The 19,901-nt window shown below is 43.6% G+C and overlaps 1 protein-coding gene across 1 annotated transcript; it reads right to left on the bottom strand.

Moving 5' to 3' along the window:
* Positions 1-1,471: 1,471 nt before the first annotated feature.
* Positions 1,472-19,327, bottom strand: LOC121080422 (HAUS augmin-like complex subunit 1). The gene is given in 10 exon segments (XM_040578442.1): positions 1,472-1,786; positions 3,117-3,164; positions 5,054-5,125; positions 6,799-6,864; positions 7,647-7,767; positions 8,750-8,884; positions 9,819-9,954; positions 11,059-11,311; positions 15,986-16,044; positions 19,141-19,327. Coding segments are annotated over 10 exon segments (1,161 nt in total). The 3' UTR covers positions 1,472-1,702.
* Between the last annotated feature and the right edge of the window lie 574 nt (positions 19,328-19,901).

Here is a 19,901-nt window from a genome sequence, read left to right as displayed (position 1 = left end):
CTGCTTAGCTGTTTAGGGTAATGATAGTCTGCTTAGCCGTTTAGGGTAAAGTTTTAACGATTATAATAGTCTGCTTAGCTGTTTGCCAGATCTTACATGGTTTGTTTGGGTGTTGTGATAAGGTATACGGGAGTAAAGAGCCTTATGACCATATAAGTCCAGCTTTATGACCATATAAGTCAAAAGAACAATTACAACCTTGCAAGAACAAGCTAAAGCCAGTTCTGCGGTTTGGACAAAAACCAGGACGTTACTGAGCCTGCGCCAGATGTGGGAGGTCACGAGGAAGACTCACCTGCCTTCATCCTCAGGACCCCTGACGACCACCACCAGGGGACACTGCGCAAACTCAGTCGAGAAAAAAAATATGGAAATGGCTCGCAGAACTAATTTTAATATGAAGCGGGGATAGGTAACGCATATGTATAGGCACATTACAATACATTATGAATATGTAATGAGATGCCTTATAAAAACAGAGCAAGTTTTCGTGTCAGGCGCGCACGGTTTTGGCGGGACTACCCCCCGTGCTGCCCAGCGCTGAATAAACATACCTACTTTACAATCTTACAGATTGTGGAGTCTACTTTCCGCGCGTCATCACTTCACTATCCATAAAACTGTTTATCTACTTTCATTTGCTCAGCTCTATTTGTAACATAAGGAGAAATAACAAGTAGTCAGTGGTAGACTGGGATCTCTCAAAGTGCTGAACATGGGCAAACTTTACAGGTTAGTGCCATGGGCTTCCACTTTCTCAGATGACAATGAAACTACAGAACCTCTAGAGGCTGATGCTGCTACATCTGAGCTCAGCTCTCACCTGTATCAGCAGAACAATTTCCTGATCTGTGAAACCAATACTGTGACCCACATGAAACAAGACAGAGCTCAGACTGCTTCCATGGAAGGAGACAGCCATCACGCATGCAAGAAAATGTCGTTTGTGTGTTGTCTCAGATGCTGTAGGGCTTTAGAAGGCAATGGGAACCACTGTTCTGAGCCCTAGATCACAATTTCCATATCATTCACTTTGATTAACATATCAAATCTCTGCTGAAGATATTAAGGAGAAATTTAGCTGTCCACTTCTGTTTGATGAAAATGCTCAAAAGAAGAAGCATACCAGGCACGAGCCTAGAAGTCATCTTCAAAAACTTGGTAAACATCAGACAGGCCACGAGTAGAAAAAAAAATTGTGTCTCCCCAGCCAAAGTGACAAGAGAAAACAAAGAAGCAAAAGGCAATGATCTAGTAGACATAAAAAGAGTCTGTCATCACCATACTTGCACCACCAAAGAGAGGACTCCAGGAAAACGCACAATCTAGAACCTGGACAGGGAAAAAGAAGAAAACCAGACTCCCTGATCAGCTCAATTCTAAGTGATAATGGTCAACCAAATCCTGATGGTAACATGTCCTGGTGAAGGTGCCAGTTACAGGTGTGTATCACATAAGGAAAAAGAGCTGATAACACTCAAAGTTGGTTTTCTTTATTTTGTGAAAAATAGGTGATGTTTACCAATGCAAGGCTACATGAACCCCTAAAAATGAGCACGCTTGCTGGAAGGTCACAAGCGTGCCATCCAACAGCAAGAACATTAAGGCAGAAAGCTAAAGAAGTACAGTGAGAATTCCAAAATGTTTTATTAGTGCAAATAAATATGCAATAGAAGGGAAATCATCTTCCATGCAGGCCACTTCAGGGGAACTGGAGTTTGCTGGGTGCTGGCATCTCAAGAGTCAGCACATCAATTTGTTTTGAGAACTCTGCCTCCAAGGCATCCTAGCAGGAGAGAAAACCAAGAGGAATTAGTGTTCACAAAACAGCTTTCTTACATTCTTGTTAGATAAACATAGCTACAATGATCAAACCCTGAGATATTATTAGCACTGATTAACCCAAGTATTGAGCAGGAAGGTCTCATTACTGCAAACGGCAGCAGTCTCTGTAGGCAGCTACAGAGAGATCTCCAAACAAAGGGCTACACAAGCTCAGCTGCCTTCATGTTGTGCCCCAGTGTGATACTGGACACCTTCAGGCTGAACAGGTACTCTCCAGAGGTGAGTATTCTGACCTGGTAAAAGCCTCAGGCTGGGAAGGTGAGCTTGTACTTCTGAATCAAAACCACGTAGTTTAACAACCTGAGCAGTCCCATCTGAGAACATACAAAATACTCTCAACTATCTGTGCTCAAAAATCACAGCTTTAAGGCTTATCACTTGTGCTTTATCAATAAGCAAACAGACTGTAGCCCAAAGAAATAAAGACAAGTTTTATGCTCAAATGTAGCCCAGCTCATTCAGGAAAGCTACATATCAATTTCCCACACAGCTTTATGTGTTTCCCAACAACCATACCTGCAGATTACACGAACAGGCATTATATTTTATAGGGGAAGGTCCCTATTGCAATCTGCAAGGCAGCTGTTAAATAAAACGAGCCCTAGAGCCCTCACAGTTCAGGAGCAGCAAGGAAGGTTGTGAGACCAATAAACTGCAACACAGCTGAGTGAATAAACATTCTGACAGGTGAAGCAGACAAAATCCAGAGGGACACAGATACCTAATTCCCACTGATACCATTATACACAACTGCCTTTGTCACTTAGATATTCCTACACCAGTTCCTCCTACCAATATGCACAGCTTCTACCTTACCAGAGTAATATTTCCTTCCAGATATCATTAAGACTACAATCTGAGGTAGATAAATCCACAACCAATTAATAGATATGTTGAGGTCTGCAGCGGGTCTGCAGACAAGTTAGTTGACTTCAAAGACTTAGTCGTGTACCTTTAAGACAGTCACAAATTGTCAGGTATGTAAACAGGATGTGAAGAATCGGAACTTAGAACCACAGCATAGGGCACCTACAGCAACAGCAAAGAGCAAGCAAGAAGAAGGACACAAAAACCTATCAGGGTCTAACACCTGTGCTGTCTAAGATATATAAATAGTTTGTATAAACAATAAAGGCCATTTTGTCTGAACCCAGCCACGCAGACATAGTGTTTCTTTTAAGTCCGCCTCGACTTGCGTCACCACATAGATATAGCTTGTTTTGGAAAGATGGCACTCATTTAAATATCTGTGAAAGGTAAAAATCTCTTACCAGTTCTCATTTTACTTCTACAGTCTTCACTTGCACAAGTGAAGGATTCTAATGAGAGAAAATGGCATGAAAAAAAATAAATCACCGTTTCAGCTGGAAACAGAGTCCCCACCTGATTGCAAGAGTCTAATGACGTGCCTCAGGGCATTCAGGGATAATGAAATCAGTTTTGTGTACAGCCTTCACTTGTAAAAGGTACTGACATTAAAAGCCTAGTTTGGTTTGGGCAATTACACATTTTTCAGAAGTCTGGTATGGTCTAAAGTCTATATAGTCTTTAGAAAGTCTTCTGTGAAAACCCCATTTTTAGCAATTTTGCAAACCTACCAGTTGAGAAACTAGATTTTAAACATGTCTATGCATGAATTTTCCAAAGCACAATAAGCTTGCCAGGATAAACCTTCCTCCCTCCTCCTGCCCATAGGAGCAAGGCATTGAGGCTCTCTCTCTCTCCACTAACAGCAAGACAGGCAGGAGGGGGGAATTGGAGAACCTAATCCCATTTAATGTCCTGTTTCACTTAAGGAAGCAGCTGCCTCTTGGGCTAAGATGGATTTAAAAGAGAAGCAGTACCACCCTCTCCCTTCATCCTTTCCTTCTAGGAGTGAGACAGCAGTAGTTGAGAGGCAGAGAAGTGTGGCCCAGCCAACAGGTCCGTAGTTCATTACACAAGAGTCATGATTAATTGCAGTTTCTGTGTGATTTTGGACAAGTCTCTTTCTCTGGACCTCTGTGCCCCATTTATAAGAACTGGAACAAACCTTTTTTATCTCTTACAAAGGTCTGACGTTAGCTCTGTTAAAGGCTGTGGGGTGCTCAGATGAGGAGGTAACAAGGGCTATATGAGGCTAACTCAAATACAAAACTGTAAACTAGATAGTTAAAACTGTATTTAATAAAACCAAAACCCATTCAACCATTCACACTTGTTCTTGCCACTTCTCCCCTGAATGACAAAGTCAAAAGTCCTTAATACTCATCTGTAAAAGCAATGGCAATCTTTCAAAGGATACTGGGAATACTTGGCTTTAGTAGCCCCGGATATCACAGGCGGGATGTACAGACATCACACAAAGCCAAGGCCTTCTGTTTCATGGACTGAAGCCTTTTTTACCCCCGAGTTTTTAAGACACTATAAAGTTGTCACAAAATTACCCTTAACTGAAAGTGTCTTTTGTAACAATTGTTCCAGTTTGAAAAAGAGTAAAATCTTTTTTATAAAAGATGCTTCCCACAGCAGTCTGACAGTAACTCCTAGTACAGGGACCAAGAGCAACAATAGCCAAAAGATAAACTGAAGAAGAGATACACAGACAGGGGCTTTCACAACTGCAATTTAGTCACCTAAATGAGAAACCTGCATTTTCCAAGCACTGAGTACCCAGCACCCTCAAGAGAAATCAAAGAAAATGATGGAGCAACTAGTACTCACACAAGCTAGAGTACTTGTTTAGGGGAAAACACCTACCTTTGACTATTTCTTCACAATTGTTAAAGTCTTACTCACAGCTCCAACCTCTGCACAACGTGGTGCATCCACCATATTGACAGCCCGATGACATTTATAGCTAATATATTGGTAAATCTCAAAAACTTTGCTATACTAAGGAATGATATTTCCTTCCACATTTCTTTGTCTAATTACTAGCTAATTCACCTTGATACTGAGCTCGCCCAGCAAATCTATGCATTTTGTTAGAAAAAAGTTTGCCTGGTAAACATACTTAATTTCTTGGCTTTTATTAATAAACAGAAAGTCTTCTGTTAACATCATGAATAGACCTGTAGGACATCTACCTGTCCACTGAAACCACCACCACAATCTACCTGTCCACTGAAACCACCACCACAATACCGCTTACATTCTCAAGTCCATTAAAATTAATCTGATGGCAAATACATTAGAACAGGGGGGTGGGGGAGGGGGGAATAATTACAGGATTTAAATCTAGGTAGGACTCCAGTTTCTTCTTCAAAGGCACAATTCCCTCCTGCAGTCCAACCAGTTCCTGTGAAGAGAGCAAGGCAGATTATATTCTATACTCTTACTTGTAGAAGTGATGTAAATCAGTCAAATAGATCCACAATTATCTACAGCATTTAAGATTTCACAGATGTTGAGTGCTTTCACGAGCCTTCTTTAAACCCATAAAAAACTAAAGATCTGCTATTCATTCAGTTACCAGTCAGTCAAACCCTGTTCAAATTTCTATGCAGAGGTATTAATTAATTTTTTCTTGGTTCTGAAGACATCTTCAGCTGTCTTTTCTTACAGTATTACCACCTGATCTCACCTCCCTGAAAGGAGAGTGGATTTCAAATGAGAATCCACCACAGAGAACTTTCACTATTAATTTCACTGTAGGCCAGAGCAGGAACTGAGCCCCAAGGATATACATTGTCATATCTATGGCTTCTGCGTGAAAACAGTTTTGCATACACAGCAGCAAAAACTTTTCAGTTTCCCATGCTCTGCCAGTAAGGAAGGGCACAAGAGGCCAGGAAGGGACACAGCCAGAACAGCTGACCCAAACTAGCCAAAGGGATATTCCATACCACACAATGTCACGCTCAGTGTATAAACTAGGGGGAGTTGGTCAGGGAAGCTGATCGCTGGCTCAGGGACTGGCTGAGCATCAGTCAGTGGGTGGGCAGCAATTGCGTTGTGCATCATTTATTGTTTGGGTGGCTTTTTTCCCCTCAGGTTTTATTCCTCTCTCTTTCTCTCTCTCCTTTTCATTACTATTATTATTATATTTTAATTTATCTCAGTTATTAAATTGTTCTTATCTCAACCCATGAGTTTTACCTTCCCCCCCCCCCCCCCCCCCAACTCTCCTCCCCACTCTGCCAGGGGGGTGTAGAAATGAGCAAATGGCTGCGTGGTGCTTAGTTACCAGCTGGGGTTAAACCATGACAGTGGTACATGGGTACAAATGCTTCAGAACAAACCTGGAGAATCTATAGCTAGTAATTCAAGAAATGTGCTTTTTCCTTTGACACATTATCCTGCTGGGCTTACAATACAGCTGAAAAATGCTGTATTTAAAAAAAGCATAGGGGTTCAGAATTTTGGTTTCACTTGATCTCCTCCCCTTGAAAGCAGGTTTATTTCACACAAAGTAGAAAGAATCACCTGGGTCATTTTATCAAGTCACTACAATACACAGGTACCCATGTAACAGGATATCATCCACAGAATATCCACTCTGCTTGCAACACAGATCACAAAGAGAAGAGGCAGATCACGAGCTGGCAATGTTCTTTCAGCGGCAGGGAATTTATTCCATGGATGTTCTCTAGCAGGCTATATTCCCAATTACAGACAGAGGCAGAAAGAGAAGACAGAGAAAAACAAAAGGCAACAAAAATAAAGATTCCAGCTGTTCCCCTCAATCAGTCCAGAAGGAAAGCTTCTTCCCAAGTCCAAAATAAGCCCACATCTAGTCCTGAAGGTACCAATTCAGCACCCATAAAAGCTTCTCAGTTTCCAAGATGGACAAATCCATCCAACACACCCCAGTTTAGAGGTATCCATCTATGAGATTTTTATTTGTGCTTCTTTTTACCATTAACATTTGTTCAGGTAACCAAATAGCAACCTACATTTCCTGAAACCACCCAACAAAAGAGCCTGGTCCACACCACCATAGAAACAACCATCTTGTACCAGAAGACCTACCTCAGACAGGCTCATGAGTGACTTGTGTGTCAGTGATTGTTCCAACCCCGTGGCAGCAAGCTGCTCCTACAAACAGGAAAGAGTTTATTCATAACTGACCAGAAAAATATAACAGGGAGGAAAAAACGTTACCATTTCCTTGGGTTTTGTCCTAAACAGGAAAAGAGGAATGCAGTTTATCAACAGAAATGTGCTATATGAATCACAGCTACAGCTGGTATATTAAATCAGTTGCTACTAAAATCTGTATCACTAACAAGTCTTTCCAGGGAACTACTGGGAGAACAGCACATGGCAGGCTGAGAAGAGGCTTCTCAGTAAAACCTCATCAACTCTAACACAATGTTTTCCATCTCACATTTGTCAAGGTATCAGACAGCACCCAAGTGTTGAATAAAGCATTCACACATCCTTCATCATGTAGGAGAGGTGAAGAAGAAGATAGTACAACTTCTGTCTTCTGTGTTTAATCATTAATTTCAAAAAATGGCTATATTCAGAATTTTAACACACAATTTACCTCAGGGAATCAGCTGCTATACTGTTAACTGCCTCTATACTCTTATATGACAGCACCTTGCAATAAGCACAAGGCAGTCTGAGCTAGTAGTTCTCAGTGAAAGAAGCAAAAGTGCCCTTGCATTTATCATACAATATCCTGAGAAGAGACCAGGAATACAGCCAGAACAACTGAAGTGTAGTAACACATTATCCTGTTAGCCCAAGAGTCCTCGGTCCTGGAGTTTAAGAAGCTCCTGGGATGTTTCTGTAACTAGAATTTTGGGCCTGACCAGCCATGACTGTGTCATCCCATTACAACATCTTGTTAGAAAATTCCTTCCATCTACCTCAGCAGCTTTGATCTTGACTTCTGTATCCTCATATTTATTTTTCAGGAACTCCATGTACTGGGATCTGCTTTCATCTTTGCCCTTTTCTATTTCCAGATGTTCTTGTTTTTTTAAGATCCTTTAAAAAAAGAAAAATACAGAAAGAAACAAACTTTTACATTCAAAGAAATACCAGTATACAAATACTGCTGAATTATCTATGCTCAAGATAAACTCTGTAATATAACCAACACAAGAAGGGAGAGGATGGAGAAAAACCTGCATTTCACTGTGAGATTTCCTAGTGGAAACATCCACAGCTGTTACATCCAGAGTCCCAAAGGCCAGGGGAAAAAAAACCCAAAAACAAAACAGGCCAAGGGGAAAGCCATACGCACAAAAGCAAAGAGTAACAGTCTTCTGCATAATTCCATAATTCAGTTAAAGACCTGTTAAGCAAGCTAAACTTAAGACCACAGAGAGAAGCCATGGCAAACCCGCACAAAGTACACAGGTCTGGTATCTTTGCTACAAGCAGCACTACTTTAAAAGACAAAACCCAGAAAATAATTAGACCGGAAAGAGGCTGTGGAGATCATCTGAGCCAATCCTCACTCAAGGCAGGCATTGATCCTGCTATGCTTGGCAAAGCACTACAGATTACATCCTCTAGGGAATGGACTAGAGACTGATTTTCTTTTTTATTATTATTTTTTCAAGTCTTCCACACACTGGTTAAAGGAAATTCTTATCTGGAAACATTTTTTTGTTTTGCCTGGCTCCTTCTGACTCTGACTACAGAGCCCACGCTAAATGTGGTAAGAAAATCAGGTTTGCCTTCAGAGGAAGGCAACTGGTGGAAGATGACAGCCCATACCTGAAAATGGCTTGTAGACCATTTTTGGTTTAAAATCACAGGTTTGATGGTACCCCAAATCTCTCTTGATTACTGAATGCATCCATAACACGTACTTTTTGAGAAATACTTCCAAATATTGTGAATTAGAGATGTGTCGAAACCCTGAAAATTCATTATCCTTGTTAGTTATTACAACCAAAGTCCACACTGCAGAGATCAGCAGTATCGCTTACATCTCCCCCCTCTGTCATCCATTACTCACTCCTCTAACTGCTTTTCCAGCATCAGCACTGCAGTTAGATTTTCCCTGATGTTGCTCAATTCCAGTTCCATTTCTCTGTTATTTGATTCTGTTTCATACAGCTCTGATGTCATATCATTGATGGCACTGAAGAAGCTGGTGAAGAGAGAGATTCAATGGGAATGCTCAGGAGTCAGCTCTTCTGAAACTCAGAATTATTTTCTCCCCACTTTACACAAATGACTTTGTTTTGTTCTCATAATATGATAGGAGGAAATTAAAGTAAGTCACTAAGGGTATTTGCTTCCCTTAACTAACAAAGATTTCATCTGGAAACAGAAATGGCCCAGCAATCTGAGTAGGAGTAAGTGAACAAGACCTGGCACTCTACCGAACATAACCACTGGGTTTGAAATCATCAGATGCTCCACTCCTGGCTTGCCAAATTGCCTTTGAGGGAAATTGTATTCAGTCCCTGAAAATGCATGTTCCCAAGACATGCTCGACAGTATTTCAGTCTCTTCCTCTTCCCAAATGGTTCAAAGCTGCTCTCCCCTCCAGCTCAGAAGAGCTGTGAGAGCCAAGCTCCTGAACATCATGCAAAAATTGGATTCTAAGGCAGATTTTGGCCCTTCCTTACCACCGGTGCTCTGCAGAAACCTGCTGGGTCAAAGTCCAGCTATAGAGAGGTGCCCAGGAAGACCAGACTAACAGCTGCTATTTCTCTATGGGTAAGCTAGTCTCCTTACATTAAGTGAAGCCAGATAAGAGAGGGAAAAACGAGGAGCTGAAAGACCTGTTACAGTTCTCCAGTCCTTGCCTAAGCAGCATGAGTGCTGGTCTAGCTTGTGCTAAAAAGGAGGAGGCATTTAACGCCTCGCTTCTCAGGCTTCAGAGACTTCCTTTGCTGGAACAATTAAGAGTTAGTTTTGTGCTCAGTTCCTGTGTCCTCCAAAGCTGCCTAAGGGGTGCAAAATGAGCTGGACAAGTAAGATTCCTGGTGTGAAATTCAAGTTTGAAACTGCTGAATTGACAAACCAGAGGGAAACAGCACAGACCATCACCCCTGAAGCACAGTGGAAAGAATTACCTGGCAAGAGAAGTGTCCTTCGTTTCAAGTGTCATTGCAGTGTTTACCAGGACATCAAGGTACTTGATGCCTTTGCTGGACAGACTGGATAGGGAAAGACCCAGGCTTTCTGCGAGAAAGCCCTGTAGATAGTTAGCTGGAAAACAAATACAACCCAAAAGAGTAATTTCTTTTTTTATATTACTGTTCTTTTAAGGGATTCTCCAAAGCTAGAACCCAATCCTGCTCCAGAAACTTTGGCTATCTCCCCACTGTTACAGAAAGACATCTTAAAGGAAATCTGAAACATGCCAAACTGCTGCCACATCCCCACGTGTTAACCAAATTCAGCGTGTTGAGGAAGGGAGCACTGCTCCACTCCCCTGACCAGCCTCTCTGAACTCATACAAACAAAAGTTCACCCTTGTGCTATGGTGATGAGCACACATAGGTTCTCCCTGCAGAGCTCAGCCTAAGCCTGTTCCTGAGCACATGCTTGTCATGGCAGACCTAGGAAGTCTGGATTTGCAGCAGAGCTCACATGCAGACCTGCCTGGTAGTGCCTACGTTCTCTGACAGGCTAAAACAACCATCTGATCTTCATTATTATTTGTTTGATGGCAAGGTGCTAGAAGACTCAAAGGAAAAAAAAACACATAGGGTTTTTACAAAAAACGTCCTCATGTATACAATGTCAGTGTTTTCACAGAAAAGTAAAATTCCTTCCTGAAAAAAGCCAGTGAAAGGACAATCCTTTAACACACCTGTTAAAAATGTATTATGGTCCCCTGAACCACTCACTTGCTCCAAAAAATACACATTATCAAACACTCACTCCAGGCAGCTTGAGCATAACTTAATCACCTCACTGTTTCAGACTCCTCAAGTGCTTTTCTTAACAGTGCTTTAGCACCAGCTTAGACTCTTAATGCTTCCCTGTCTATCCAGCCAATATTTCAATGCGGTGCTATTCAGCCCAGCAGGCTAGGAGGTTTCAGCAATCAATCTGCTTGTCCGTATTTACAGCCTGCTCAAGAGGGCTTACAAAATTGCTCTTGACCAACCTTATGTCTCTGTAAACTTTGCTGACAGGAAGGCATAGGATGTATTGTAGTAAAAGCTGTACCAGAACAAAAGCCGAGTTCGTTCCAATTATATACGTGTGTGTATATATAGGTATGTTTAAGATTTTAACAAAGACAATCTTGAGGGTCATTAAGAAACACTGACTTTGAACTGAGAACTGGAGCTTTGAACTCACCTTCAGCTTCATATTCTGCAGCCTTCTGCTTCATGTCCTCTATCAGCAAAGAAAAATCCCTGTCTCTGGCTTCATTGTATTCTACAAGCTTGTACAAGATATCGACTGTCCTTTCATTCACTTCGTATTGTGGAATAGGCTCACTCCCATATATTTTCTTTAGCCATACAGTAACTTGCCAGCGAAGGGAAAAAAAGTAAACGCTCAAATGAAATGACACAAAACAGCTGATAGGTGTGAGAAATGTAAAGCACTACAAGCTCTGCATTCCTGAAGAGTAACTCCTACTACATCAGTTGAAGCATGGGCAGAAAAAAGGGAGACAACTTCCTTTGTCTCTTCTTCAAACACCTTCTATAGTTTAGAAAAACATTTCCCTTTTAATCCCACTCATTTCTCTGAACACCTGCTTATCACCAGGTGATAAAATTTTATCTTTTTATTCATATGACCTGTTTGCTACAGACACAGTTAACGATCCAAGAAATGTTAATGGCTATTTGGGCAGCTGATAAAAACTGCATTAACGCAGCGTGGGATAAAACTGCCTAAACCCTGACCATTCGGAACAGTCTCTACAGGCTAGCAGGAGGGAAAGAGTTACCACAATGTACAGGCATGAGCCTTGCAAAGCACAATTTCTACCACTGAAAAGGTCAGAAGATGTTGGAAGAAGTGCAATATGCATTTTTAAGAAGTAATTTGAAGGAAAGCAGTGATCCTTCAAAAGCCTATGGGAAGTATGAGTGGCACTGCAGGGCTGAAAGATGGGACTTGGCCCCGTGGGTGGTGGAGTCAGGATATCTCCATGGCTGTGATGTTTTGTTGGAGTACAGAAGCTAGCTCTGAGTCCATAGAGTAGTGGTGGGAGAGGGCCTGCTAGGGAAATGACCTTTGCAGTGGTGTTTTGAATTGAAGTGTGGGGCAGCATTGCTTTCTGCAAGGCCAAAGAGCAGGCTGTTGCAGCAGCCGTCGTTGGGTGCACCCATACTTTACTGTCAGGGCAGCAAGAGAAGCCCATAGCTCAGTGATCCTGTGCAGAAAGATCTGATAAACTCACCTCCAGCCCAGATGTAGGTTCCTACATCCAGATGTGAGGGTGATTGCTGGGGAGAAGGGTTTGCCGGAGTCAAGAAGACGCTCAATATGAGTTATGCATCTTGCTCCACTTTATTAGTTTCTAACACTACTTATATAGAATAGATACACATGCATATTCGTAAAGCAGAAATATGATTGGCTATTAGTCTCTAAGCACACGCGGTTCTCACACCCCTAATTATCATGACTAAAATAAGCATTCTATCCATGTAGCTAATTGTGTTGCTATGCTTCAGCCTTGTAGTTTGTTACTCCCTATTTTCCCATACCGGTCCCTATCTTTCTTGGCCCTGCACCTGCTTTCCCAGCAGCTGTAGCTTGTTACAGCCACAGCCTGTTGGCACAACATCATTACTTGGTCTCAAGATTCAAGAATAGCTCAAGGCTACCTTTCTTGTTATCTTCAGCACAGCAACTTCAGCACAATTCTAATTACAGGCCTATTCTAATACCAGGCCTGGATTGTGCAGATCTTCAGAGATTCTAAGGCCACGCTTCTGCAGCCATTCTTCTACAATCCCCCCTTTTTTCTTTTGCACAAGTCAGGCCTGATTGGTTATGTTAAAAACTACTCTCTTTAAAAAAGAAAAAACACAGCTAAAAACTAAAAGTATTACAATAACGATTATAACAAAGCGTATTCCTTCTGTCAATAATGTCTTTAACCAACCTGTAATGCCCAATCCTCTCAACCATTCATCAAAGGGATTATCATCAGCAAGAATATGCTTCATGTTTCCCTGCAGTTGTGACAACTTCTTGTGCATAGATATGGAATGATCGGAAAGGTTCACACAACACATCCCTTCAAAATCCTCACAACCGTGTCCATGGGCTAATAACAAAAAATCTATTGCAGCTCTATTTTGTAATGTAGCATGCCTAACACTATCTACATCAAGCGATAACAAACTTAAAATCTGTGATGTAAGATTAAATTGCTTCTCTCCCCAACACGCTAACCTGCGTATATTCTTAGCGTTTAATGCAGTCATTGCTCCTGGCATAAATATGGAGGCTAAGACATTTGTTGTTACAGACTGCAGATCGACTCGGTCATTACATGTTTTATCAAAGGTGCGCAGTGCCCTCCGTGATCTATGAGATTGTTGAGTCATTTTCAATAAGTCTTTCATACGTGGAGCAAACAAAGTTAAACGCCCTAAATAACATGGTCCACTGACAGGATTCAAAGGAATCTTTGGCCACGCTCTATCTCCACATATCAAAAAGACTCCCGGTGGCAACTGATAGCCCCCTGATACATTTACATGTAAGCCTCCAGCTTTCAGTTCACCCCAATTAGGTGAACCGGTTAGATTTTGAAACCTTGTATAAAACTCCCATTCACCTTGACGTGTTAGCCATAACCGCCACGGGTCACCAAACCAAATTACTCCAGTGCCATTTAGAGGTTGATGTGGTGGTACCATGACCTCGCATTCTGGCATTCCCGTTGCAGTCACGTTAATGTATTTAACGGGCGTAATGCTACATAATAGGTCTAACTCCTGCAATGGCAAATGATATGGTCGATTCAAATTCTCAATAACCGTTTTCTGCCACGCTGCATTACGCATAGAAGGCCAAACAAATTGCCCATTCTGACTCAGGCATGTTCCCTTTTCATTGGAAGTCAGATCCACTCTTTTATAACATTCCAAAAGCCATCAAAGTCCGCTTCTTTCTCCTGCAGGGGAATACCAATTAAGCAAGTTCTAAAGGGGTTGCCTGCTTGCTGCAAACGTAAACAAAAGTCTGTTACCCCTGTGATATTTGCCTATGTCACACATATGTTTGTTCTAGGCAAGATGTCAAAAAAACTTTGGCCAATGGGTAAAAAATTCATCAAGACCACCACTTAAACATGTTTAGTCCTACAATTTCCACCTTTTTTTTTTTTTTTCATTCCACCCCACAAATCTGTGCTTTCACAGATTCTGATGATGTATACTGTCTCCAATCAGCATGGTATTACACTAGTCGTATGCTTTCTCTTGCTTCATGCCCGGTTACTAATCAAACACATACACTCTTTACACCATTTACATTTAAACTTTAGCCTACAGTACCGTTTTACCCCACATAGCATACATTGGCATAATACCCGCGGGTTACATCCCTTACAACATAGACAGTTTATCCCGCCTGCTTGCTCTGAGTCTTCTCTTCTGTCTTCTGATCTTGACATACAGGTCGCACAAACTTGCTAGGGACCCATATAGGTCCTTTATCTGTGGAGATACAAAAATAACCTCTTCCGATAAATAACACCGGGTTAGGTCCTTCCCATACGCCTGAAGCCATATTTTTATACAGAACATTCAAACCAGGAACTGTAGTTGTTTGGTTCCCTCGTGCTGTTTGGTGATGTATAACAACAGGCGGTCCCTCTCTATCCTCCGTAAGGGAGAGATAGTTTAAGGTAAACAACACCTTAGTCAACCGTTTAGTTACATCGATGTCCTGCGATACTTTCTGTCTCTGAAGATAATCCTTCAGGGTACGGTTTGCCCTTTCAACAACTGCTTTCAGTTCTAAGGTTTGAAGGTTGTCCCGTGGTTCACCGGTGATCACTTGTTTCTGCCACTGATTATCGGATTGCCAAACACACGCAGCCTTCTTCATCTTTCATCCTGCATCTGTAAACACCGTTGGCCCTTCAGCTGGTCTTTTTGAGCGTAACGGCCTCACAATCCACTGATAATGTTCCAACATTTTCCAGAGAGGTCCTTCTGGCCGGTTGTTGTGTACAACACCTGTATAACCCATCAAGGCTTCCTGTATGGCTGTTGAATGTCTCAGAAGCCATTCATAATCATCACTACGAACTGGAATACTGATATCTGCCGGTTCAAGTCCCATCAATTTCAACAATCCTGTCTCTTCCTTTTCTCACCAAGGCCGCTACTGCTTCAGGATGACTTAAAATACGATGTCTGGGTTGCAATGGCAAAAACAACCACTCTAAAACGATCGCCGTATTTTCCCCCTTTTTGTTTTGTCATTGTAAAATAAGGGCAAAAGATAAAGTGGGAACATTACAAACCAAAAAAGATAACGGATAATTCGCCATACAGCGACCACACCAGCCAGTCTGAATCTTGCGGGGCACAACTTCTAGGGCAGCCCGCTGTTCTGGTGAACAAGTTCGAGGACTGTTGGCTTTGGTGCCATGCAACCAGGATCGGAACGGATGCAAATCATCGTTAGTGAGTCTCTTTGTGTGTCATCAGGGTGTAATGGAATCGTAAAAAAAGACAGAACAGTCTTTCAAGTCTATCACAACAATTTGCCACATCTGAGGGATCATCAAAAATGGTGCAAGAGCAGGTTGCAACACTGCCATCGCTAACATCTGATCATTAACCTTCCATAAATCATGTCCCAATTATGTGCATCAAGATTATTAATCAGTACTGGACAAGCTAACGAGCTGGTCAGCTGCCAATCACCCTCCAAAATAGCATCAGGAATAACACCAGACCAATGCTGTAGAATTGGATCTTTTCTTGAGTTCAGCATCGGTGGGGTAGTTGGGCTAACTGGAGGAATTACAGGTATTGAAGTAGTAGGCAGGTTCATTATAACTCGCTTTACTAGTTTTCTTAATTTATCTATTACCTCCTGTAAGGATTTCTCTGCATTGTTATCACAAGGTTTCTCCCCGCCTTCCTCCTCAAACCCGTCCGATGACGTTTCAGGATGAGGAGGGTACGTCACCGCACGGCGCTTCTGCCAGCCCTGACGTGATTGGTGCAGCAGGACTCGCTGCCCCGCCCTCCTGGGGGGGGCTCGGCCGCCTCTTCCGGGTTCGGCTCAGTACCGCAGGCTCTCGAGGAGTAACTTTCGGTTTGTTCTCTGTCTTATCTAAAAGCTCCAGCACTGTTGAACACGCAGGGGCGGACATACCCTTCATAGGACGAGTATGCCCAACTCCGAAAAGCCAAGAGAGAAGGCTTAGGTGAATCACCCTTCTGCTCCACCGGCTTTTCTACCACATCTCCTCCCAACGCTTCTAAGGGTGCCGGCACTGCTGGTTTTTGTTGTGGGTTTTTTTTTGTTTGGTTTTTTTTTGTTTGTTTGTTTGTTTTTTTTTTTTTTTTTTTTTTTTTTTTTACCGTGCCCAGCGAACTAAGGTCTCCACTTCTGTCTCTTTAACGCCCTCCCCTCTCCCAAGGAGGATGCTAGTTAACAGTTTAATTGCCGCCGCATCTAATTCCATCGCGGTCTTCTCAGAGCTCTCCCCTTTCACAGAAAGGATATCAGCGCGGAGAAGCCCTGCCGCGATTTACTCGTCGCGGCGTTCCGTAGTGCCCCCCCCCCCCCCCCCCCCCCGAGAGGAATTTAGCGTAGAGTCCTGCCGCGATTTACACCACGCGGTCTTACCACCGGCGGGGGTGCGATCTGCAGTTCTACACCGAACTCTGGACTCCCCTTTTCGCCAGCAGCTGGGGGGATCCGTGGCGGTGGGTGGGCGGGCGAGCGGGGGGAGCTGCGGGGCACGGCACGGCACGCTGGCGGGGCGCGGGGAACTGTGCTGGTGTAAGAAGCAATCTGGCTAGCGAAGTACAGTCACTGGGTGTCATGATTTCAGAGTCAAACAAATAATTCAGCAGGTGCTTGGCTGGTTCTGATTGCAAATCATATTGTGTAACAGTTTGTCGTAGCTGCTGCATAAACTTCCAATCAAAAGGTTTCCACGCTGCGGCTGCTGAACCATCTGGTAAAGTGGTGGTCCGCACCGGACATGCAACAGCAGAAGCAGCTTCCCACTCTCCCTCCAATATAGCGTCTCTTATAACCCCAGACCGACGACTTTGGGGAGCGGCAGGGTGGAGGATAACGCTTTCCTGGGTCAGGATCCGAAGATCACGACCAGCAGTAGGCAGATGACATTTGTTCAATTGCTGCTGCAAGCGATTTAGAGTCCGGTTGGACGGTTTTGTTCGGGGATGGGGTATCGGGGCAGGTGCAGCTGGGGTGGGCTCATTTTCTTTATTGGACTCTGCGCTCTCATTCAGAGGCGTGCTCGGACCCACTCTAGTACCCTCGTCCTCATCTAGCGGGGGGGTGGCTCTCGGTAGCTTTCGGGGCGGCGCAGAGCACCCATTGCAGCGGCACCCTCCGGAGACTGTGTCGGCTGTAATAGCTCTGTCGCAGACTTTTTAATAGGCACAATTATGCCTTTTGCAGACGAAGCACCTTGACCAAATAATCAGGTAGACTCCGACTCGGTTTCCCGACCGAGGAGGTCTGAGGCAGCCATAGCCATTTTTTCTCCGCAACCATTGACTGTAAATGGTTCATGACCTCCCGCCAGGTAGTCCCCAAGTCCTTGGCCAACTTGCTGCCGCTAAGGATCGCATCGCAAAGGGAATCCCCGATCTCTCGCCACTCAGTCGCACTAAACATCAATTGCGGGTCTTTTAAGTGTCCTTTTTCATTCGCCCACCTACAGAGCTCATGGAGCTTCTTTGTGCTCACGCTAGCCTCTCGCTTAGCAAGAATATCAGTTAATAGCGTGAGTGCCGCCTCCCTTTCCATTATCGAGGCAAAAACGGTCTTACCGGTGCAGGTCCGTGCAGGAGCTCACTGCTGGATTCAGACGTCTTTACTCCTTACGGACGCCTTCCTGCTCGAACTCCTCTTGGCAACTCTCAATTTGCAAAGCCCACCGTTACAATGCAAAGGCAGAGTTTTTCCAGCTATTTCCAACTTTCCCATGGTTCGGGTGCCAAATGTTGGAAGAAGGGTTCGCCAGAGTCAAGAAGACGCTCAATATGAGTTATGCATCTTGCTCCACTTTATTAGTTTCTAACACTACTTATATAGAACCGATACACATGCATATTCATAAAGCAGAAATATGATTGGCTATTAGTCTCTAAGCACACGCGGTTCTCACACCCCTAATTATCATGACTAAAATAAGCATTCTATCCATGTAGCTAATTGTGTTGCTATGCTTCAGCCTTGTAGTTTGTTACTCCCTATTTTCCCATACCGGTCCCTATCTTTCTTGGCCCTGCACCTGCTTTCCCAGCAGCTGTAGCTTGTTACAGCCACGGCCTGTTGGCACAAAATCATTACTTGGTCTCAGGATTCAAGAATAGCTCAAGGCTACCTTTCTTGTTATCTTCAGCACAGCAACTTCAGCACAATTCTAATTACAGGCCTATTCTAATACCAGGCCTGGATTGTGCAGATCTTCAGAGATTCTAAGGCCACGCTTCTGCAGCCATTCTTCTACAAGAAGCGAGACAGAGATTAACACAGTGCTCTTAGGTGGTAATGAAAGATTATAACTGGTAATAATTGAACACATGGAAGTTCAACACTAAGGAAACATAAATTCTTGTCTAAGGCTGCCTAGGCAACCTGGTGGAAAAGGACCCAGCCTTATAATTTTAAAAGATATTTCCTTCTAGCATGTTTCTTTATGCTTCCACTGTAGCAGCATCTCAACTACATATACCGCACAGAGCAAACATCACCCTGAACTATTCTGAGAAGAAAAGCATCAAGCCCTTAGAAGCAAACAGCACTAATTACGTGTAGGTGAAAACTATAACACTGCAAGAAAGCCAAGTTTGCAGACACGGATGAATTCCATCTTGCTGCCACTCTCTCCAGTGATTAAGTGTTGAAACGCTGAAACTTCAGGCACCCGAGAGCTTCATAACTTAGGATCTTAAACCAGCCGTGAGCTTTAAGTCAGCGAGCTCGGGCAGTTATCTGGTAGATAGCAGAGGATAAAGCGGGGAAACAGCTGCAAAACCCACCCAGCGACCACATCTCGCCCATCCCCAGCGCTTAATGGACCAGGCAAACGACAGGGGCTCGTTTCTACTCTTAAGCTGCGCACACCAGATCCAGAGCAACAACTGCCTGGGCAAACCCTCAGCGCAGCCACCCGGGTGCCTTGTGTGCCAGGACCGCGAGCCGCCCTGAGAGCCGGCACCCCGCCCGCCACGGTACGGCACCCGGTCCGCCCCCCCTCCCCCGTCAGGCCCTGCGCCGCCGGAAGCAGCCCCAGGGCGGACGACTGGCTGCCAGGCGCAGTCGCAGGCGGCCCCAGGATGGGATCACCGACACCTTGAGAAAACTCCTCTCCCTGAGAGCCGCGGCCCGGCCCCGCTGTTACCCGCTGCAGCTTCTCCTCCATGGCGGTCTCGAGCCTCCCACCTCTATCCCGGCTTCCCCTGCGCGCCGCAGCACCTCATGGGACTTGTGGTGCGGAGCGCGGCCCGGCTCCCTCGCTCCGAGTTCTGGAAACACAGAGAAAATACGAGTAATAATAATAAAATAACATCAGTTCAGTTCACTAGCTGCACTGAACGCCTTTAACGAAGCAGATTTAAAGGCTCTAAATGTTTTGAAAGAATTTGCTGTTCCCCTATACCCAAAACTTTTAAGAAAAAGTGTCTTGAATCAATATAATAATTTGAGGGGATTTGTTTTTTTGACAGGATTCTGTTTCGTGTGTATCATAAGGCAAATTAGTCATATAAAGCCGTTCATCACAATGGATTAAGTCATATTTTTAAGTTAAAGGGTAAAAATTGAAATTTTAGCAGCTTATATATGACTTCTTACATAAATTCACACAAAAGCTCTGCTCCTGATTAGAAAATACACTATAAAACCCATGTTCTGAGTCAAAACCTTTAAACAATTATCAGGGAACCACCTTTCCTTAGCAACACAGAAAAACAGCAAATGCACAAGACTTAAATGGG

The sequence above is a fragment of the Falco naumanni genome, chromosome W (assembly GCF_017639655.2).
Source record: "Falco naumanni isolate bFalNau1 chromosome W, bFalNau1.pat, whole genome shotgun sequence".
NCBI lineage: Eukaryota > Metazoa > Chordata > Aves > Falconiformes > Falconidae > Falco > Falco naumanni.
This window is presented reverse-complemented; position numbering and strand designations above follow the sequence as displayed.